The 24352-nt window shown below is 29.9% G+C and overlaps 1 protein-coding gene and 2 pseudogenes across 2 annotated transcripts; 1 reads left to right on the top strand and 2 right to left on the bottom strand.

Moving 5' to 3' along the window:
* Positions 1 to 4972: 4972 nt before the first annotated feature.
* Positions 4973 to 10194, bottom strand: LOC138941998 (uncharacterized; annotated as a pseudogene).
* Positions 10195 to 11377: 1183 nt separating this feature from the next.
* Positions 11378 to 15471, top strand: LOC138942003 (uncharacterized). 2 transcript variants are annotated; one of them, XM_070312022.1, is made up of 4 exons: positions 11378 to 11578; positions 12741 to 12941; positions 13382 to 13749; positions 13861 to 14633. In XM_070312022.1, the coding sequence occupies exons 3-4, from the start codon at positions 13416 to 13418 to the stop codon at positions 14571 to 14573; spliced, it is 1047 nt and encodes a 348-aa protein (XP_070168123.1). In that variant the 5' UTR covers positions 11378 to 11578; positions 12741 to 12941; positions 13382 to 13415; the 3' UTR covers positions 14574 to 14633. The 2 variants fall into 2 exon arrangements, 1 of the variants encoding a protein (XP_070168123.1); XR_011448233.1 differs by lacking the exon at positions 11378 to 11578 and adding an exon at positions 15122 to 15471 and having other exon boundaries at positions 12431 to 12941; positions 13382 to 15009.
* Positions 15472 to 21076: 5605 nt separating this feature from the next.
* LOC138942188 (GATOR2 complex protein WDR24-like) lies at positions 21077 to 24041 on the bottom strand (annotated as a pseudogene).
* Positions 24042 to 24352: the final 311 nt, after the last annotated feature.

Here is a 24352-nt window from a genome sequence, read left to right as displayed (position 1 = left end):
TTGTCTATTTTCAACGTATTTGAGTAAAGGTGTGATGAAATAACAATAAAATTAATCCCACTAAAACTTTTGTATCGATATTTATAATATATTTTTCAGAGGAACAATGGAAATTGATGTGTAATCTATCAAATAAGTATTATCCCATTTTTAAATTCGGGACTTTTTTCATGTATGGTGTGGCTATCCGTCATCCAAATGATTTAGAGGTAATAAAAGAAATTCAATTATCTGTAGATATTACAATTTAGTCAGATTTAGGAATTTTTTGTTTTACAAAAAGATTTTTGCTTGTAAAAAGATTTCTTAAAAAGATTCATTAAGTACTTTTTGAGATATTTTATATTTTATAATCAGACATATTTTGATATAAAAAATTAAATATCTCGTAAAATATTTAGTTTTCGATAATCTTACCGTAATACTTTTATGTACAGAATAATGAGACAAATTAACTAATGCAAAAAAGCTGTGAGATAAGCTACAAGAACATGCGATAAAAAAGGGGTTTTCATTTGAAAAATCAAAGTTGACCTTGAATTGACCCTCAAGGTCAAGTTCAAGGTCAAGTTCAAGGTCACCATTCGATAGAGCATACCCGAATTACTTAAAAAATGTTTGCGATTTTTGATAAAAGCCATTTATTTATTTTCATTTTAGAAGTGGTGTACGGATGGTCTGGGACACTGTGTATATATCGGCTCTCCTAAAGGCGATGTCCAATTTATACAAATCATCGCTTGCCACTCGGCCACGAGTATTCTCAAATGCGCGATCTATACTTTATATAAGAAAACGCGCATTACTTAAAGTTGATACGTAACAGACGGATATATGCGCACATTGAATAACTCCGATAAATTTCGATGGATCTGAATAAAATTTTGTATCCTAAGTAAAGTTAGGTTCTTTTTGGACGTATGGTTTTAGAGATGCGCGATATCAAAATTACGACTCCGGATTCGAAATCAACAACCACAAAAACGATTATACCGATTTTTGAAACGTAATCGATCTTACCAATTTTGGTACAGAAAATGGCTCAAGCACGGAAAAACAAATTTTCGCTACAATAGCTAATCATGATTTCCAAAATAAAACTGTAAACTGCAGCAAAACGGTTTGCGGTTGGACCTAATAAATAGGTGTCACAGCGCTAGGATGTTTGTTGCCCATTTATTATGACTGAAATCTAATTACCATACGCAGTTTTTATCTAATTTCTTTTCCGTGAGTGTTAACCGGTTTAACTAGTTTGCCTTTCAAGATATGAAACTTTTATTATTAATACGTTCTTATTTTTAGCTGGACGAAGTACAGTATAGTCTGGCTATAATTACAGGCTTCAGATCTTTATAGCTCGCAAATATTTGTTTTACTGATACATGTATCTGCTTAGGCTTAAAAATATTTGCAATTTTATTTTAAACATATAGTGAGTAGTGTTTCAACTAATTATCGCATCAAGTGAATCTCTTAGATAATCGACAGTATTTGTATAAAATAAAAATTTTATAACATTTTATTGTAAAATTCAAACAATATTTAATAATATCAAAATAAGTATAAACGCGTTATTCTTACATACAAGTTTTCTCATATATCGCAAGTTGTTAGCTTGATCCAATTATTATAATATTATTAAATATATATTATATTATTTTTACGGAAACTTTTAACAATTAAATGAACAATAAAAATAAAAAAGATTTTTGTAACGTGTATTCAAGTATCAGTAAAATAGTAAGCTGAAGAAGATCAAGATCAATAAAACGGTCCAGAACATCAAGAAACGATGTTTATCACTATATTGTTGGCATCAATGTTTATTTTATTGGTATATTATTATCAGGGTTGGGAAGTAACGCGTTACTTGTAACGCCGTTACCGTTACAGTTACTTTTTTTCGGTAACTGTAACGGTAATAGTGTTACAAATTTTATTTGTAACGGAAAAAGTAACTTCGTTACATTTTTCGGTAACGAGTAACGAATTTAACAGTTACTTTTATCGTTACTTTTTTCAAATTTTTTGATTTATTTAAGATATTATTCTTGCTATTGTGCGTGATAAAATTTTTATCTTAACCGTAGAGCCGTAAGCAAATCGACCAATTAGCATTCTTATTATGTTGTAAAAATGCTTGAATGTGATTGATCAACTTATGGCTCTTGCAGACCAGTGCGATGACGCGACACGCGATATCCAATGAGAGCTTTATCTTTTCGGAAAAGCAGAGCTCTCATTTACTACCAGTTCTAAGTACCTTGCAACGAGAATTAGAAAATCTCAATAAATCTGACCTTATAGATTGCCATTCATTAGTTGAAACTATTCAGCAAGGTTTAAATAAAAGGTAACTTATTAATTTGATTAATACATATGTTATTTAATTTTAAATAAGGATTTAATTGAAAAATATTATTTTATTTTAAACTATTGGTTCAAAAGTATTAATTTCAATAAAACAAACAATGTCGCTTAATTTACTATATTTGATTTTAAATTTCTTACAATATTTGAAACAAAAGAATTAATAATAGCAGCATGTTTACATCCAAAATTTAAGTTAAACTGGTTAACCGTAGAAAAAAGAAAACGTGCTGAAAATTACTTGGAGGATTTATTGGGAATCCGATCAACTGAAAATTCTTCAAAAGCTGGAAAATCTGACGATCACGATGATTTTTTCATTTTTGAGCAAAAAACGGTGCAAAATGAATTTGAACAAGAAGAATTGCACGGTTTTTAAAATCAAATAATTGTAATATAGAAATGTTAAACGACTATCCAAAACTTAAAAAACTTTTTATTAAATATAATACAGCTCTACCAAGCAGTGCCAATCTGAAGAAAGAATGTTTAGCATCGGTGGCTCTGTATTAACACCACAAAGAGGGCATTTAAATGATGATACTATGGAGCAACAAATTTTATTAAAAATTAATAAAGAATTTCGATAAAATTTAATCATCTATTTTGTAATAAACCTTGAATGAAATCTTGCTTACAATTTTTTAAAAGTTTTTCTTATGCAAAATAATTTATTAGTTTGTATTGTAAAAAAGTAACGGAAATTGTAACGACTCGTTACTTTTTAGTAACTGTAACGGTAACGAGTTACTTTTTAAAATTGGTAACGAGTAACGGTAACGAGTTACTTTTTAGAAAAAATAACGGTAACGGTAACGAGTTACTTTTATAAAGTAACTTTCCCAACCCTGTATATATATATATATATATATATCAGATATATAGATCAGATCATATTCATCAGATATACATATACTGGGTGGCCCATTTTAATCCATCCAGTCGAATATCTCAAAAACCAAGCTCGGAAGAGAAAAATGTTTCAAACAAAAGTTGTGTGGCTTCAAGGGGGCCATAAGATGGTGACAATGATTTGACCTTGGAAAATCATCTGAAGGTCATGTGAAGGTCAACTTTAAAATCTTAAATAGAATCCCCCACTTTTTATTTAGTATTCTTGTAGCTGATATCGAGAGCTTTCCAAAACATTATAATAAAGTATTTTTTTATTAAGTACTTTTTGAGTTATTTTATATTTTAATCTGACATATTTTGATTTAAAAAATTTAATATCTCGTAAAATATTTAGTTTTTGATAATCTTACCGTAATATTTCTATATACAGAATAATGAGACAAATCAATTAGTATAAAAAAAAATTGTTTTTAAGAAAATTATTTACAATGTATTTTTTCAAATAATTATTTGTTTTTTTGGTACTAATTAATTTGTCTTATTATTCTGTACATAGAAGTATTACGGTAAAATTATCGAAAACTGAATATTTTACGAAATATTTTATTTTTTATATCAAAATATGTCAGATTAAAATATAAAATAACTCAAAAAGTACTTAATGAAAAAATACTTTATTATAGTGTTTTGGAAAGCTCTCGATGTCAGCTACAAGAATACTAAATAAAAAATGGGGGTTTCCATCTAAGATTTTAAAGTTGACCTTCACATGACCTTCAGATGATTTTCCAAGGTCAAATCATTGTCACCATCTTATGGCCCCCTTGAAGCCACACAACTTTTGTTTGAAACATTATTTTCTTCCGGGCTTGATTTTTGAGATATTCGACTGGATGGATTAAAATGGGCTATCCAGTATACATAAAGACTGCGCGCTTCCATACGAGTCAATGAGTCAGCATCAGTAAGAGAAATGGGTTATATGCTCTGTTACACAATCTTCAGTGTGACGAAGAGAACATCTTTCTTGATGCTGTCGCGCTGACTTGCGTACGGAAGCGCACAGTCTATTATATGCTGTGTTCAATATATATATTATTCAGTATATGTGCGTATATCACATATAATGTATGCATGTCGAACATTTGTAATAAATGTAGAATACATTATTATAAATGTAACAACATTATAATAAATGTAACTTTTTGTCAATTATATTTATTGAATTTTATTTATTTTCTAATCCTAATCTAATCTTGATCTAATTCTAACCTAAATGTCCCAAAAATATTATCGTAAAATGAACCCATAGACCGCAATAAATACAAACATATATTTTGTTGTCATTTTCTAAACTTCATATAACGTACAATATGCAGTATCAGCTTGAACATCATTTATGTATTCTTTCTTATGTTAAATTTTATAGATATTATAACATGTTTGCGTTCTGAGTAGCATATGAGCTCGCATCTCCCGACAAAAACAGTACGTGAAATCCACGTTATTAACATGTGGATCAGCATCGTGGAATCCACATGAATATTCGAGTGGACAATCCGCTCAAGAATGGTACTATAATCTACGTGGATGAGATAATCGATTTAACGTGGAAATCCATATGAAAATTTCACGAACTTTCGAGACACATCCTCGTAGTATCCACATGAATTCTTGTTTTATAATCGAATGGATTTTTTCACATTACATGCAAGGTTTTAAATTAAAAATAAAGAGAAACATGTAAGAAACTATATAGTATTTATTTTAATTAAACATTATTAAAATATTGCACAAAATATATAATATATATATGAAATATAAAATTAGAGAAACATGTTTATATATTGTCATCCTAATATACGTATATACATGTAGTATACAAACATCGATGTATAACAAATATAATTCAAGGACAGAAATATCACCAACATATGGGAAGTTATTAACATATACACAAACAAAAAATAAAATAAAATACAGCGTAACCTCTTCGATTTTTCTAGTCATTTGAATTATTTTCCGATTGCTCGCCTTGTTGCTTGCCCTTCTTTAATCTAAGCTCTTCGTTTTCAAGACGTTTTTTTGCGTCCTTTAACCAGTTCGCAATATGGGAGTCTGCACTCTCTCTATTATATAAAAAGTGAAGGCCCCTATCTTTTCTTTCTTGTGAAAGAAAGCAGCTGCAAACAAAAAAAGATCACATATTAGATGAATATATTCTTAATGTAAATATATTAGTTATACAAATATCAAATTTAGATTGACTATAGAAATTAATCATATTTATATAATATTAATAATATCATAAATCTCACCAATGATAAGACCATAAGATATCGTATCTAGAAATTTCTTTTTCTGAATTCTTGCTCCTTCTCTATTTGTTCCCTTTAAATTAAAATTTATTGCGACTTTGTTTGATATCAGTTTGCGCATAATGCAATACACAGAGCCTTTCAAATCTTCCTTGCCATGCTCTACTAACAATCGAATCTGTAAAACATGAAAATATATAATATGGAATAGCGGCCACTATAATTTATATATTTTCAAAATAAAAGAGAGGGAAATATTTTCTTACTATTATCAATTTTTTCTCTTCGTCCAAATTAAAATCTTCCCATTTGTGGAATTCCTCCATAGAAGTCAATGGAAGAGTTGGAATCCCGATAGAATTTTCAAGTGTTTCCTCAGGATGACATGTTGCAGTATAAATTTTTATAATGGTGACATAAAGTTTATCAATACGACTTCTCAAATCACTTATAGCAGCCATTATAGTTCTTTTGTTGAAACTTGCTATTTTGTAAAAAAATAATTTATTGTTATAATATAGAAAAAAAGAATGAGTACCACAATATGAGGAAACGTTTTAGCCATTGAAAGAATGCAACGTACCATTATTCCTGACAGGTGATTTATTATAGGGAGTTACATATGACTTGCATATATCTGTAAAAGCACAACCACAATAAATATAAAATACTTTTCAACAATTGCAATATATGGATTGTTCGCAAAATAATTATTTAAAAATTATATATACATATATAAGAGCAACTTATAATATTAACAATCTTACCTTGCGCCTGCCGTATTACTGTACAAGAATTTCGGTCATCACTATTCTCATGTTCACTCATTACTTTGTCTTGCTTATTCGTTTCTAAATCCTTTTGAACGTTACAGCTCTCCTTCTTTTTTGTATGATCTACAGGGCCCATACTCTCATTGACACTTCTATCAATAGATGAATAAGTTAGATGTATAGCGTCTGATATTTGGGACTCGCGTGATTTGGAAAAGAAGGCTACATCTAAATAAAATTTAAGACATATACAATATATAAAAATTAATGGCAATATGAGAAAATATCGACATAAATAAAATTAAAGGAGTTATAAAAATAAACTAATTAAATTTGTCATTTATGCAAACTATTAAAAGTATAAATATTGAAAAAATGATTAAAGATGTATGTGTCATATGTCGAAACATTTACGAAAGCATGAAAATTTCGTAGACTGTTCTACTATTTCTTCTGAATAAAACCTGAACACAACTCTCTTAATGGTTTAGAAATTATTTAAAGTTATTATTGATTGTTATGAAAAATCGCGTATTGTTGCACTTATTGACAAATTTGACAAGGAAAAAACATTGCCAGTAAAACAAAAATTTTTACATATATTAAGAAAACTCTAATAAATATTTGTGCAAAACTTGATTTAGATCCATTTACTCGTTTAAAAGTTATTTATTAAAAATTATAAAAAAAAATATTGTCTTTTTCTCTTTCTGCAAATTACTCGATTTTTTTTGTTTCTTGCAGTTGATTTCAAGAGATATTCACGATCAAAAGTTTTTATCATAAATTAGGAAAAATATTAATTATAACTATCTTCTTTTATAAAGACGTCAAAAACCATATTATTTTGTAACTATATTATATTTTAATTCTTTTTATAATCCGGATTTATTAATGTTTTTCAAACAGTATAAACGTAAGAAATATCTTTTTTTTTGTTAATTTTGACAGTTTTTTGCTACTATTGTACAACTAAAACATTCTTAACATATAGAGTCAAAATAACTATTGTTCTGATATATTCAACAAGCAAATAAGTTCTTCATACCTTGTATTTGCTTTATAGAATTCATGTTACTGTCACATCTAGTCATAAAATGATTTTTGCAGTTGTATTTGTGACTATTCCCATATGTCTGTGGTGTTTCTGTCCTTGAATAGTTGTTTGGTGCACATGAAACTGAAAAAGAACAATTAAATTGATCAATAATGCAATTATTATAAACACAAATATTGAAAGGATTATAATTGTATGTGGAGTCAGAATGACCACTGCTCTGAAATGTTCAACAATCAAATAAGACTTACTTTGCGTTATACTATTATCGCTGAAATTGTCGTCACTGTCGTCACTTCCAAAAAGTAATGGTGATGCCTTATTGTTCTTATCATTTGCTGAAATGTCAAAGATAGAAAATATAGAGAAGAAAATATAGAGAAGTAAGAAAATATAGAGAAGATCAAAAATGAGAATTTTATATACTAAATATTATTAGATGCAAAAGTATTTTAGTTGCGCATCAAATAAAACAAACTTAGTAATTTTGGTTAAAATACACTAAAAAAAATGAAAGAGTCGGTTTTAAATAACTGTGATATAGTCTGTACAAAAGCAATTTCATAAATATGTACATATTATATATTTCATATGTCAAAATATAGTGTTTAAAATTCATATATGAATAGACAGTAATACATAAGTAATAAAACTCAAATCATTTAAATATGTATATAAAATATAATAGAAAAGAACTAACCACTTATTTTCAAGTTTCTTACAGCTGGTGTTTTTAATTCAAAATCACTGTCCGAATCATCAGCATATACAATATTACTTTTGCGTCGATTACATGATGTTTCGTTCACAGGACTATATCTTCGAGTAACAAATCGTTGGCGCTTTAAACTTTTGTCCTTATCAGACTGTGACAAATCTGAGACATTTAAGACTTTTTTTGCTTCTTCTTTAGCTCGTCTTATAGATTCTTTACATACAATTAAGCAAAAAAGCAAGAAAATGTGTTAGTTTAAAGACAAAAATAAATCAACTTGAATAGTCTTGCAAATGAATACTACATATTGAATGACATTCCCCTAAATATTTATAACAAAAGAAGTTTTACATCTGAAGTTACTAAATTGAATAAAAGGTATCATAAATTTCGTTAATACCCAGACAGCACAAAACATCCTCAGGATCATCCTGAATATGTCCAGGACGGTTCAGGACATTTGTAGGATGTTTGAAGATATTATTATAAATATATTTATAAAAGTTTAATATGCATACATAATTATTTTTAGTTGTGTCGGCTATTTTATATAATTTAGAAATCTTAAGTATTATAATAAGTATTAATGTCCTATAAATGTCCACTGGATAACCCCTGGATGTCTGTAGGATATATCTGCCCTGTCTATTATATTGGATGTCTTTTGGATTTCCAGAGGGCATATACATGTGCAATTAATTGTTAACGTTAATTTCGTTTAATATTAATAATTGAATTTGATGCGCACATTTTCATATATCCAAAATTATTATTTATTTAATATTTCATGAGAAATGTTACTGTTCGCAACATTCCAAAAATTTTACAAATAATAGTATTCAACCGCTAGTTCGTTGGTTTACCGCTATGCGAACTCGTATTTGAGATTTGGTCATGAGAATTATATAAAGCTTGCAAAGAGCAACTGACAGGAAATTACAAATGTAATTATTTTTTATCAGTTCAATTTCTGATGCAATCCCAACATAGGGAATTCAGATATTGGATTGTTTAGAAAATATTACACAACTCAAACCCGGGAGCCAAACCTAAAATATTCATGTACAGCACGAAAGCCTCAAATATTAAAGAACGGTGAACTATTTTTAATATTAGATTTTTAATATTGGCAGTAAATAACAAAACATAATTTTAATTTATATTGAAATTTTAAAATTTGCTCCTTGAAACATACGAAAAATATCCCTAACATATCCTATAAAAATCCTTAGAATGTTCCACAGGATCTCCCTGGATTCTCCAGAGGTTAATATACGGCTATCATTTACTCTTCCACAGGACATCCAGAGGAGATCCGAGGATTACAATGGGATATCCTGAGGATATCCTACATGTATGTCCTGGATGCCCTTTGGACGTCCTAAGGACATCCTTGTGCTGCCTGGGTAAAGTTAAATTAAAATTAAAAAATCGAAAGTGTAAAGGGCAATAGTTTTTACAAATTCAGCATTAAATGTTTACGAAGTACATTACAATGTGATATATTATAAGAAAGAAAAGATAAGGAAAGGGAAAGCAAAAGCTAACATATTATTTATAAATATGATAACACACACATATAACACCGAAATATACACAAAATGTAATACTTACTACAAAACTTCAAAATTTTTACGTTTTCATATGTGATCCAAGTGTCAGTCAGCTTCTTTCTTTTTTCTAAATAATCACTTAGTTTTGATTCGTCAGGAGGCCATTTACATATAGCTGCGAATGCAACTTGTTTGCCATCTTTTGCACACACTTTTATATTCTTTAACCATACAGTACAGGCTGGCACTGCATAAATATTAGACTCGAATTCATCATATATAGGTAACTCGAGTATAGCATACTGTAATAAAATATTATGATTTCACTTTCTAGCTCTTTCTCTTTCTCTCATATTATTTTTCCTTATCGACTTACCGGCTTATCCGCTATTTGTACATCTATCGCACTCATGACACAAATAATAAAAACAAAATACAAGACGAATTATACTAAATTACACTGAAATCAATTGAAATTGCACTATCCTGCTACGCAGTTAGTAATCGCGACGGCCATATTGCTAAGAGGATCCAGACTCCCGCTATCCCTGCCCCTGCCCCTGTCCCTGCTCGATCTTTATCTGTCGACAGTAATGGCCGCGTTCAGCAGAGAAAACCGTTTAGTAGCGTCGAATGTGATTGGTTCTTACTTTTAAAACCAACGAATCAACGTCAAGTGTTGACAAGACGATAACTGAGCGCTTTCTCTGCTGAACGCGGCCAATGATAGGATGCGATAGGATGCGGATTAAGATAGTGCGAAGAAATTGCTAAATAATGTAGTGATACTTTCGTAGTACTGATATCTAATGTAGTGATATTTTAGTTGAATATTTCTATGAATAAATGCAAATTATCTGTTTATTTTTTATTATAAAATAGCTAAGTATCCTAAGAAGACGTTAAAGCCAAACGGTGTAACATAATTTTCCTGAGTTTTATTTGTTAACTCAATATTTCTTGTCTTTTCATTGCAATGTCTAAACAGGTACGTTTGCAATTCTGCTCACTATATGTTATTTATGTTAAAGCATCTATGTCTGCTTTCTGTTAAAAATATTTAATGCACAATGTTAATATTTGTTGCAATTTGTAGAGGTTATGGAATACAGAATGGAAGAGGCTAAAGAGAAAATCTGATCAGAATCTCAATATCCTTAGCACAGAAAGAATATTTTGAACATATTGCTGAGAAGAGCGCTTATTATGATTTCAACAAAAAGTGTTGTAATAGAGAGCAACAATATGTACATGAAGACCATGATATAGATATTATTTTTTATAATGATCTAATAAGCAACAATGAATATTGTCATTATATGTCCATAAATATTCTAATGATGTTTGCTCTAATATTATGGTTTGTTATTATATTATTCATTTATGTATTAATATAAACCTTATTTCTGCAGATCATGATCACGAAAGTAATTATGATCAATCCATCACACAAAAAGATATCAAAGAATCACAGTCTTGTCATATGGAAAGCATAGATGCATTACAAATATGTTTTGCACTTACGGATAAAAAAAGAAGCATATATGAAGTAGATGATGCTTCGATTATTACTACTATTAATAATAAAGAACTTCCAAGCAGTTTTGGATGCCACGAGTCACAAAATCAAAATAACATCACTGTTCCTATTAGTAATACATTATACAAGCAAAAAGTAAATGTTAAAGAAATTACTGATCATTGTGAATCTACAAATTCTGATTTCAAATTAATTCAAGATCTTGGAGTGTGGGCTGTTAAAAGAAATATAACGCTTAATGCATTGTCTCATCTTTTGAAAATTTTAAAGAAATATAACCACAAATTGCTTCCTATGTGTGCGCACACACTCTTGAAAACTCCAAGAAGTACAATATTATTAATCAAAGAATTGGAAGGTGGTGGACAATTTTGGTATTATCCCAGTCAGCCAGGTCTGTTCTAACAGATATTGCCAAGTGCTTGCTACAAATTATTGTCAGCAAAAAGGCTACAAATTTGGTACAAGAGTTGTTATTACCGATTAAGCTGGCAGATTGCCGGCAAGAATCAAGCAAAGCTTGCTAACATAACTACACAGCAAATTGGCGGCAGAAACCGAGCAAAGCTTGCTGACATGACTGACATCAGATTGTCGGCAAAAACTGAGCAGGATCTAGAGTGCGCAATTTGATGGAAAATTGGCAGCAAAAACCGAACAAAATCTGCAGCTTATTACAAAGTATTATAAAATAGTTCAGTCGCTTATCGCTATGCGGCGCGTTATTCATTATCTATACCCGTATTCAAATTCTTGTCATGAGTGTATATAAAGCCTACAAAATACTAATAATATTATAATATATATATTTCTATCAGTTCAATTTTTGACACAATTCTTATACAGGAAATTCAGATATTGAATTGATTTTTTGCAAATTGGACAGATAATTGTTCGATTTTCACTTATTCAAACAATTTCTGTCCAAAAAGATCTTTAATTTTATAAATTAAGTTATTTGAATTTACCTATATATTTTAACATATTAATATATGATTTTATATAATGTCTAATTATCTAATGGTCATTTTATGACCATAACTTATCATCATTTTGTTACTTAGGGTTAAGGCTTTAAATCTATTTAAATATATACTTTTATATGAATGGCCAAAAGCTGCAGAATTTGTTCGGTTTTTGCTGACAATCTGCTATCAGATTGTCTTGCGCAGATCTTGGTCGATTTTTGCCATCAATTTGGCGTCAAATCATGTCAAGCTTTGCTCGGTTTTTGCCGTCAATTTGCTGTCAGGTTATGTCAACAAGCTTTGTCACCAAAACACAAGCTTAATGCGGACACAGATGGCACTGGATTTGTTACCAAGTTTTGAGCGAATTTGATGCCAATTTGGCGACAATTTGTTAACAAATTGCTATCTGGGATGGTATTCTCTCTGGTCTTAAAACTGTATTATCTAAAGAGATTTTGGAAACAATGTCCGATGTAATTGAAATTGACGTGTTTTTTGATGGTTTCTCGCCCTATGATAGTATACGGTGATTTTTATGGCCAATTGCTGGCTGCATAGCTGATAGAAATGAGGTTTTTATTATAGCTATATGGTGCGGAGAAACGAAATGTCCATCAAACCTTGATGCTTACTTAAAAGACTTTATCAATGAAGCTTTAGAAATAATGAATGGTTTCAATATTAAAGATAAATGTTACAAACTAAAAATCAGGAACATAATTGCTGATGCACCTGCTAGAGCATAAAATGTGTCAACCAACATGGCAATAAATTTGCTTGTGAAAGGTGAGTATTATTAAATGAGCACTTTTTCTCTTGAAATGTATGTAAATATAGAATAGTTCATTTTTAACAATCGTTTTTATTTTTATAACTTATTCTGCCTGTAATTAAATAATGTTTATTATCTCTTGGAATTCAAAAACTTTTTTAGCATTCTTTCTGTTATTCAACGTATAAATAAAACTCATTTCGCATAAAATCATAGAACTTCGAAAAAATTTATATAAGAAAAATTAATATTAAAAAAATAACATATTATATTTATATCATTTATATTATTTATATTTATATCATGTTCATTCTGTTCTCTCAAATTATTACCTTGCAAATATAAAGTACACATGTGAGAAAACATAATCTTAATGGTTATTTTAAAACTAATTTGTGTGCAGTTACAATAAAGTTTTGAATACTTTGTATAATATTAATATTTTGTCTTACAGGTGTACTATTAAGGGTGTATGGTTCGGCAACCGAATGACGTATCTTTCTCATGAGGAATCACCTTTACGGACAGATAAATCTATTTGTCAACAAACTCACAAAGAATATCACAAGGGAGTTAGTCCTCTGATTACGAGACTTCACCTTAAACCTTTAACACAATTTCCTTTGGAATCTTTTCATCTGTTATATCTAGGAATTATGAAAAGAATTCTTTCAAAGCTGTACTGTGCTAAAGCTAGTAAATACAAACTGCCTCGCGATGTTGTTCTTGAGATAAATAGTTTTTCTAATTTTCTAAAATCTTTCTTTCCATCTGATTTTGCTAGAAGACCACGCAGATTGAGTGATTGGAAATATTACAAAGGTACAGAATTTAGAAGGCTCCTGTTATATGATGGTTTCATAATTTTTAGATTTATGCAGCGAGAAGTTTATAAAAATTTTTTGTTATTTGCCTGTGCTGTTCGAATTCTAGTCGACCCTGTGTTGGTCAAGGATTATGCCATTGATGCAGACAGATTACTCAGGTTATTTATAGAGCACGGTTCTAAAATTTATGGACAAACCTTTGTAGTATACAATGTTCATCATTTAATGCACATAGTTGCGGATTGCCGATTACATGGACATCTTGAAAAATTTAGTGCATTTAAATTTGAAAGTTTTTTGGGACACATGAAGAACTTTTTGCATGCACCAGGGAAGACACTTTCTCAAATAGTTTGCCGTGTGATAGAAAAGGCAGCTATGCTTCATCTTTCTTATTCTACAAAGAATGAATTATCATTTGAAAAACGTCATAATATGGGACCAACTCTAAATTGTCGAGGAGAGCAGTATAACAAAATTCAAATGCCAGATAAAAAATTCTCTTTAAGGTCTGCTGATGCATATTGTCTTACAAAAGCCAATGAAGTGCTTAAAATCGAAAATATTATAAAATGTAATGAAGGAAACTATTTGATTGGCAGAAAGTTTAGAGAAAGATCAGATCTCTTTTCTTATCCATTTTCTTCCAGCTGTATAAACATATATATCGTTAGCAACCTTGGATCACTACACAGATGGTGTTTAGATGATATTAAAAAAAAAGTTGTATTGTTACCTCTCCCTAAAAAGGACGCGGAAGATAATTGGATTGTTTCAAAGAATGTCTGTTTTCCAATGCCTCATTCTGAAACATTGTAACTTATCTTTATACAAGAGAGGAATTATTGTTTCTGGCATTGCCGATCAGAATAAAATTATTTTAATGCTTCATTTTCTGTAATTGTTATTATCACTATGTTTCCTTTCCCCATAGAGTAATATTGTCTTGTTCAATACAATTTTACCTCATCTGTAGTATGTGCAGAGATCAAAATATTCATAAATTGATTATTCATTAAAAATCACTTTGCGATAAAGACAGTATATCTTGATTAATCAATCATAATTTTCAGTAGAAACATCCACATGAAATCTACATTGATATTTCGAGGATAAAGTACTTCGATGTAGTGATGAAAAAAGAATGTTGCATCCATGTGAATAATTCGTGGATAAATCTGCATCCACGTAGTCCACGTAAATTATATGGATTCGACGTGGATATGACGTAGCTGTTTTACTGGGGTCAATGATGGTAACTTAACAATTTACGTCAATTATCATATATATTTAGAAAGAAATAGAAGTTTGAATTTTTTCTGGTTTATGTCACAATCTTACTTATATATACCATATATTTAATTTAGTTAATCTTCTCAATATAATACTATGTGTTTAATATACATTGTTAAACATTGTTTACAAATGCTTCTTGTGATGAGCGAGCGAGTAAGAAAGGCGGAAGAAAACATGCGTAGTCGATCGTCACAGTAGCGAAAATACGACATGCTCTAGAAAGCTCTAGAAAGCACGCGAAAGATCGAAGCGCAGGCGCCAAGCACGAACCGGTGATGTACGCGGGATTCCCGCACACTTTTACAAAGACCGCCGTGAAATAAAGTCAGTCAGTTGCTCGCACAATACTTCGTTCTCGATTATTCATCCTCGATCAGAATCACGCTTCCATATAAAGCCCACAATATACATTAAAAAATTCTATATTCATATATACTATATTAGATTGCCTTTTATGTTGCAATATTATTTTATTTTATAGATTATATACGACAGCAGCAACAAATAGTGCAGTAGTTATTTGGAATTTAAATAAACAATCTTGATCAAAACAGGAGCATGTATTTATAGATTATAAAAGAACTGTGATTAAAGTGAGCTTTCATATGACAGAACCTATATGGTTGATATCTGGTTCATAAGATGGTACTATGAAATGTTTTGATTTACGAATAAAAGAAGCCATTAAAACCTTTTATAGATAAATTATGTTATAATATATATAGATAAAGCTCTCTTGTAATTGTTAAAGATAATAGCAAAACAATTTTTCAGGTATTTTAAAATTTTGTATATTTAATATATTTAGTAATACAGAATCGATAAGAGATGTTCAATTTTGTCCACAACAACCGCATACTTTTGCTGCTGTATTCGAAAATGAACATATACAGCAATGGGATATGAGAAAGCCGCATCGTTATTTTCAACATTTTACCGCACACAGTGTTACGACTTGTGCCGTATTTCCGGAAGGTGAGGAATAAAAGATTCTAGCGCACGTGGGTTCGACTGTGAGATCACTTTATTGAGAGAGAATGGCCGGGGGCCGGCACCTTCAGGGTTACCAACATTAAAACTTGCATTGCTGCTAACTTGAGAACAATATATGGTAGCCTCGCGTGATAGGGCTAAGCGCAGGTGCAATGAGAGCGGGAAATCCAACACACAGTGGTTTGATATTTGCTTATGATTGGCACCCTGAAGCCACTTGGCTCGCTATTGCATCTGAAGATAAAAATATTAAGATACATACATTATTTTATATATAGATTTTTATGAAACATTGATCGTATATTTATATTCTTTATATGAACTCTTTAGGTTTGAGATCTGTCAGGTAAACCAAGTTACGATTATGCCATACATACTATTGCATTAGTAGGACGCATTAAATGGAGACCACAGAAAAAAATATCACATAGCAAGTTGTGCTCTAGTGGTTGATTGTAATATAAATGTATGGGATATTGGCAGACCATATATCCCATTTACAAGTTTCAATGAACATAAAGATGTTCCCACAAATGTTGCATGGAGAGGCAATCCACAATCATTTCTATCGACAGATTACAGAGTAAAAAAAATTTAATTTAATTAACTTTATTTTACATGAATAAATATTCGTTGCTAGATTGTATAAAAAAGGATGAGAAAAAAAATGCCAGAGACAAGAATTGAACCCGGGTCTGATGCGTGGTAGTCACCCATTTTAATAGTCACCCAATGTCCGAGCTTCTCGATAATCGACCTAACGGAGCTGTATATAAGAAAATATATTATTTAAATATTATTAAAATCAAATTTTTTGGGACATGGCTGAGCATTGCGCCCTTCGTTTGCTCAAGTATTTTTCTAATAGAGTACTACACTATATAATAGATATATAAAAGATATATACTATATATATGTTACGTGTTAGCTACTAGTTACCAGCGTGTTACCCATATGTCAGAATTTTTATACAGCGCCTCACGTTGCAAATCAATGAACTATGAGGCGTGAAAAGTGACGTTTTGGCAGCCCAAATTATTCTTGCATGCCATTTCGTAATTATTCACTTTATGCTAATGCTGTGATGTGTAACGTATTTGTGAAACTTATAAAATTGTCCAAAAACTAAGCTTAGCAAGTTAAGTATTATGTAAAAAGAACATTTTCCACTTCTTTCGACAGCTGTCAAACTACATGTTTTCCCGTATGACTAGGCTTACTTTGACATTCATTTTACAGTTATTTATTAATTGTCAAAGAAAAAGCTTAGTTTCCGGACAATTTTACGAATATACTAAAGCGATCTGTAGTCTTGTTTCTTTAAAATATCTTTTTATTTAAAAATGGCACGCAAGAATTCTCAGCGTGTCATATTTCTCGCTTCTGACGTCATCATTCCAATATGGCCGCGGCGACTACTCAGGAGCCTTAAATTTATTTTAATTTCCTGTGTCATTAGAACATCCTAGTGAAAATAGACATACAAACATTCTAATGTAAGTAGACATTATGCGTATGGAGGATGATGAATGGACTATTTTAACATAATTATAATATGAAAGGATAAATTATTTAAAACCACCTTATCTGTGTTGTTTTATTTATTAATAGTAGTAGATATATCGTCATTATAAATATTGTAACATTATAAATAATATATATACACAATAGCGCCGTTTTTCTAGTTTTTACATTTTATTTTTATTATTATAAAGACGCATACACACACACACACACACACACACACACACACACACACACACACACATGCTTGCTTATATTGGAATTAACATATTAACAATATTAGAATATTCAAATACTGCTAATAGCAGGTACATATTAATTCTGAAAAAAATTGTGACACAAATTTCATTTATAAATATCTTTATAGTTTGGAAAACGTGTGTATTACAAAGGGAAATAATAAAAAAAACAAAATTATCAAATTTTTCTGCATCCCATGCTACATGTGACATATAAAACATTTTATGCTATCAATAAAAAGAAAAAGGCTTCGCAATTAGAAACAATACATCTATACACACATGTAACAATATTGAGGAAAATCATCAATAGGCAAAAATTAATGTTCTGAACAAAAATATTTAGATATATGTATATATGCATATATTCTATTTTGAACAAAATATATATTTTTAAATGTAACTATAAAAGATAAATATCTATAAAGATATTTTTGTAGACGAGTCTCAACAGCTTACAGATATAGCTATATTGTTTATGTATGATGCAACTATTGCTGGTAGATGTTTAATGTTATCTTTGGCCAACATAGTGAGCAAAATTATTAAAATTAATTAAACTAATACATAAAATAATAACGATATTCTATAATCGCCAGTAAATTAAAAATATTTGTTGGTTCTTTAAAGAGATTATTAATTTCTGTCCATTTGTTGGTGAGTGACCTAACGTACGCAACATAATGTCCAATACCATTAATAATAGTAGAAGCTATAAATTGAATTACGCCACACAAAACATAAGATTTGTCTTGTACTCTTATTATAGTTGGAATATCATTTAAATTAGTGTTCGGAAAAGTCTTATCAGGAAAATGAATCGATGGTTCGTAAAAATGTTCAATATTTAAACATAAATAATCACGAATTTGGATAATTTTACTGGCGGAGTTTTTCTGACAGCTTTGACAGTAGCTAATTTTTGCGCGTATTAACTCATCTACACTCTCATTCAAATGTCGTATATCTTTTTCCCATATTATTTTCGCGCTTAAATTTAAAACTGGTATTTTCTGTGAATCAACTGCACAACATTGAGAATTTTGACACCTTATTGTTTCAATATTTATATCGTATGTACTCATTAGTTTACTAAATAAATCGCAAACATTGTATTCACAAGTTATATTGTTACTAACAGACGGATATAATGAATATAACAATGTTGCTCTTAATCTGTAAAACGATGCTGTAGCTCCGTGTTCAATATAATTACGTACACATGTAAAAAAACAAATAGTTTCTTTTCTTATTTATGAAGTGACAAAAGTCTCAAAGTTCCTGGAGTTGCAACAAGCAGCAGATACAATTTCAGTGATTGAATCGAACGGACAAGTGTTAAAAAGATAAATTTTATTATTAATCATACGTGGAGGTAACCTATTACCATTTTTAATAAAATCTCTTTTAAACTTTTTTTGAGCAGGTTTTTGGTGGATTACCTTTATATTAGGACATGGAGTAACATACATTCCGCGTTTGTTCAATAAATTCTTGTCATTTTCAGAATTTTGATTTACTTTAATTATCGGTTCAAATACTTTTTTTTCAACGTCCAACACAATGGAAAAATCGTTTTCTGAATTTTTTTAATTGGATAATCCACCATACCTTTCGGAGTAGAATGAACAATATCTTTTGAATTAACAGCTTCTAATTGATTATACTCATCAGTATTAAAACTAAGAATAGAAAAATTATCTTTTTCATTTTCATTAGAAAAATCACATGTATCATTCACTACTTTATTTTTCCAATTTTCTTTCGTTTGTAAAATTAATTGTTTCTCCTTCCGTAGCTTTTCCTCACGATTTTGTTTAATAATAACTTTGTTTTTCTTTAATGCATCATAAGCTGCTCTTCCTTCGATAACTTTGGTATTAATTGTTCATACGTGTTTTATAAAAAATTTATCAAATCGACACAGTTGACATTCTTCTAAGAGATTTTCCTTAAGAAAACAAAAATAATTTTCGGATCGAGCAGATGTTGCGACAGTATTTTTTGAATTAAAATAGTTTAACATAACATTAGTCCACAATGGAAATTGTTTAAATAAACGTTTCAAATCATTGATAATTTCCGGAAAATAATACATGTTCATATCATTCAAATTAATTGACATATTTGAATTTTGCTCTGAATATGTTTGCTCTACTATTTGATCAATATAAAGCGAAAGATTATCAGCGTTGTAGTTATAATTATGATCTACTGTCACAGCGGAAAATACATCAATTCTATCATTACAAGAAATGTGTTTTGTACAATTATTGCCATTTTCACAAACATTAGACTGTCTTATCTGTTTATAATCAACGGAATCATCAAATTTGAAAGTTTCAATCCTTTTCAAAATCTACTGAATTTCTGCAAAACATTGACTCTCGTTTTGACTGACGATCAAAACTGATTTCATAGATTTTTCTAAATCTTGAAACTTTTCAATTGTAGTCATAAATCCTATACATCGTAAATAAAAATCTTTTATTGCTGGTTTTTCACGAGATAAACATTTCAGTCTAGCAACACAATGTATCAAATGTGCAATATCAATTCGAACGAATGGCCGTGGTACAAATTGAGTTTTTCCAATTAAAAAATCATAACAAATTGACAAATACTTTTTATAAAATATTCCATTAGTTGCTAAAGTAATCGTATTTTGAAGTGTAATTGACATATCAGTGACTACTTCTAAAGGAACATGTGCGCCAGATGAAATCCATTCTCGTAACCAGAATTCAACGATTCGAGTATCTTGTCGTTCCGAGAGAAGTTGACCAGATGGTATTATAATGTTTTGAACATGAGTAATTATTTGATATAAAAAAATTTGATTACTAGAATTATTTTCCGAACGTGTTATTTTATGGACAACACTCCCTGTCGCATCAATAGAAACAGTTGAACCAAGTTTTATTACATCATTATAAACGTCAATTTGTTCCGGTGTCCAATACATAAAAAAAATTTATCAAAGCCTGTTTGTTTAATAGCACGACTAAATTCAACGTCACTTTTTAAATGTTCAAGCGATTACCATACAGTACCTTTAACACCGAATTCTTCATTTTTAGCCTCGAAACGCACTCCATTAATAACATTGTTATTTGATACCAAAGGACCAATTTGATCGGCATATTTATGATATTTTCTAATTAATTCACTTCTAAATACATTGGCTTTTTTATGTTTCATATGCTTTTTAAACGACGTTTTTCGAATTCCGGACATATCTTTTTTTGGAGTTTAATAAATCTTCAGTATTTAAGGTAACGAATTCGAGCGATACATCATCATCATTAGTAAACTGAAAAAATCCTTGCTCATAAATTTGAGCTTTACAATTGTGATCACTGCAAAATCCATTTATTTTTACAATATAATCTGTAGCATAACAGTTCGCGTGTATTACTTTCTGGTTCTTGAAAGAATACGCATATGGTAATTTTTATTGTAGAAAAATTAATTCAGACAAAATATGTGTCCAACCATTCTTCAAAGAATAATAAATTTCTCGCCTATTATTGACTTTTTCTTCTGGTTTGATATTTAACCATTGTCCTTTTGATAAAACAATTTTGAATTGAATTTTTCTATCATTACATGGATGTTGCGTCTATTCAAAACTATCGAAGCTACTACTATTACTATCATTACAGAAGTCAGAAATATCAATGTCATCAGTTTCACTCAGAATTATACTTTCTTCAGTAAAGTTATTGAAATTAATCACATTCTTCATCTTTTTATATGTTTCGAAAACGTTATGCCAATTTTGATGGACATAAAAGTATAAATTAAAAGGTTTCATTTGATTGTCCCATGTTGCACATATCTTTCCACACTGAATTAAATTTAGATTTCAATTTGCCGGTTTGATCGTCACAAATTTCAAAATATTTTAAAGTTTTTATAATTTCAAAATTAGATATTGCAGCACGAGGACTCATTATTATAAAGAAAATTATAAGAAACGTCTTGCAATGTGATATGAAATTTGCAGTGATCATCCTATCGTTACTTTTTTACTATAATTTTAAGATATCGCTGGTAGAAGCAAAATGAAAACACATGACTTAATTGTCAGAATAATCTACATTATTGATTTATCAATTTAATTTGAATCGTCAACCGTGCCGAAATGATAAATTTTTTATAATGCTAAAAAACTTACTTTATTTCATTGTCAAGTTGAACAAAGTAATGTCCCAATAGCGGAATTCTGTTTCAAAGTGAATCTATGCGTTACACTTGAAACCACACAAAAAGTATCATCATTTGTCACAAGTGTTTTCCTATAAAGAAATAACAATTTTATTCATTATTCTGACAAGAATTTATCTTATGATTGTGATAATATATTTTGCATCATAATAACTGACCTCATTATACTAGTCAGTTGTCTTGCGATAGCCGCCGATTCATATTTTACTTTACAAGCATATGTGACTTCACTCTTTAAACCTAACGCAACATTACGGACTTGCTTTGCGGGCTGGTCTTACCGCATCGTCAAAAATATGATGATACAAAGTGCAATCCTAAAATAATGAAAATAGAAATAATAACTGCATTGTGCATTGTAGTTGCGATCAAAAAATGATTAATAATAAAATAAATTGTAATAAAAAAATGATAGTAACAAATAATTGTTATAAAAAAATAATTAATAACATTACTCTGTAATCTGTCGATAGAAATGATTGTGGATTGCCTCTCCATGCAACATTTGTGGGAACATCTTTATGTTCATTGAAACTTGTAAATGGGATATATGGTCTGCCAATATCCCATACATTTATATTACAATCAACCACTAGAGCACAACTTGCTATGTGATATTTTTTTCTGTGGTCTCCATTTAATGCGTCCCACTAATGCAATAGTATGTATGGCATAATCGTAACTTGGTTTACCTGACAGATCTCAAACCTAAAGAGTTCATATAAAGAATATAAATATACGATCAATGTTTCATAAAAATCTATATATAAAATAATGTATATATCTTAATATTTTTATCTCCAGATGCAGTAGCGAGCCAAGTGGCTTCAGGGTGCCAATCACAAGCAAATATCAAACCACTATGTGCGGTAAAATGTTGAAAATAACGGCTTTCTCATATCCCATTGCTGTATATGTTCATTTTCGAATACAGCAGCAAAAGTATGCGGTTGTTGTGGACAAAATTGAACATCTCTTATCGATTCTGTATTACTAAATATATTAAATATACAAAATTTTAAAATACTAGAAAAATTGTTTTGCCATTATCTTTAACAATTACAAGAGAGCTTTATCTATATATATTATAACATAATTTATCTATAAAAGGTTTTAATGGCTTCTTTTATTCGTAAATCAAAACATTTCATAGTACCATCTTATGAACCAGATATCAACCACATAGGTTCTGTCATATGAAAGCTCACTTTATTCACAGTTCTTTTATAATCTATAAATACATGCTCCTGTTTTGATCAAGATTGTTTATTTAAATTCCAAATAATTACTGCACTATTTGTTGCTGCTGTCGTATATGATCTATAAAATAAAATAATATTGCAACATAAAAGGCAATCTAATATAGTATATATGAATATAGAATTTTTTAATGTATGTTATGGGCTTTATATGGAAGCGTGATTCTGATCGGGAGAGGCTCACTTGCGCACAATACAATTAGACACGTTGCAATCGCACACTGTGATATTAGACACATAAAGTTGCGCGCCGTTCGATTGGACACATTTCAATTGCGCACGGTTCGTTTAGACACGTGTTATTTGCGCACCGTTCAATTGGACACGTTGCTTTTGGACACAACACATATTTTTGTATAATTTAAAATGCATACACACGCATGTATGCATGTATAATTTTGAAATATTTTGACATTTATTATTAATTTTATTTGGTAAATAAATGTTTATTACTGTTCGTTTACACACAGTTCGTTTGCACACAGTTCTTTTGCGCACAGTTCTTTTGCACACATTTCTTTTGCGCACATTTCTTTCGCGCACAGTTCTTTTGCGCACATTTCTTTTGCGCACAGTTCTTTTACGCACAGTTCTTTCGCGCACATTCCTTTTGCGCACATTTCTTTCGCGCACGTTTCTTTCGCGCACAGTTCTTTCGCGCACATTTCTTTTGCGCACATTTCTTTTACGCACATTTCTTTTGCGCACATTTCGATCAAGCGTATCGCATCTGAATATTCATACATTCTGACTGTTGATATATTTAAGAAAAGGCTGTTATAACTGTGATTTCTTGCTGTCAGATTTGCTGTAATCGCTAATAATTAGAAAAAGAAGATGAAAAAGCTTATAATTATAAACATATTTCTACTTTTTATATGGTACGTGCTGTCCATAAATAATAATTAATAATTTTATTATATCATTTTGTATCTTTGCCTTGGACATAATTATTATGACAGATTTCCTAACCACTCGTAATGACACAGCGTAATAATTAATTTTTTATTTTTAAAGAGTCAAACTTGACTGTAAATTCTCCAAATCTTTTTTACCG

This window comes from Polyergus mexicanus, unplaced genomic scaffold (assembly GCF_030449975.1).
Source record: "Polyergus mexicanus isolate NDT 795.1 unplaced genomic scaffold, iyPolMexi1.0 SCAF_21, whole genome shotgun sequence".
Lineage (NCBI taxonomy): Eukaryota > Metazoa > Arthropoda > Insecta > Hymenoptera > Formicidae > Polyergus > Polyergus mexicanus.
This window is presented reverse-complemented; position numbering and strand designations above follow the sequence as displayed.

Excerpts from the sequence above, each read along its gene's own strand:
- LOC138942003 (XM_070312022.1), top strand. The coding sequence starts at position 13,416 with ATGACGTATCTTTCTCATGAGGAATCACCTTTACGGACAGATAAATCT. Across the intron at positions 13,750-13,860 it reads TGATTGGAAATATTACAAAG|TCGACCCTGTGTTGGTCAAG; the intron begins GTACAGAATTTA and ends TTCGAATTCTAG.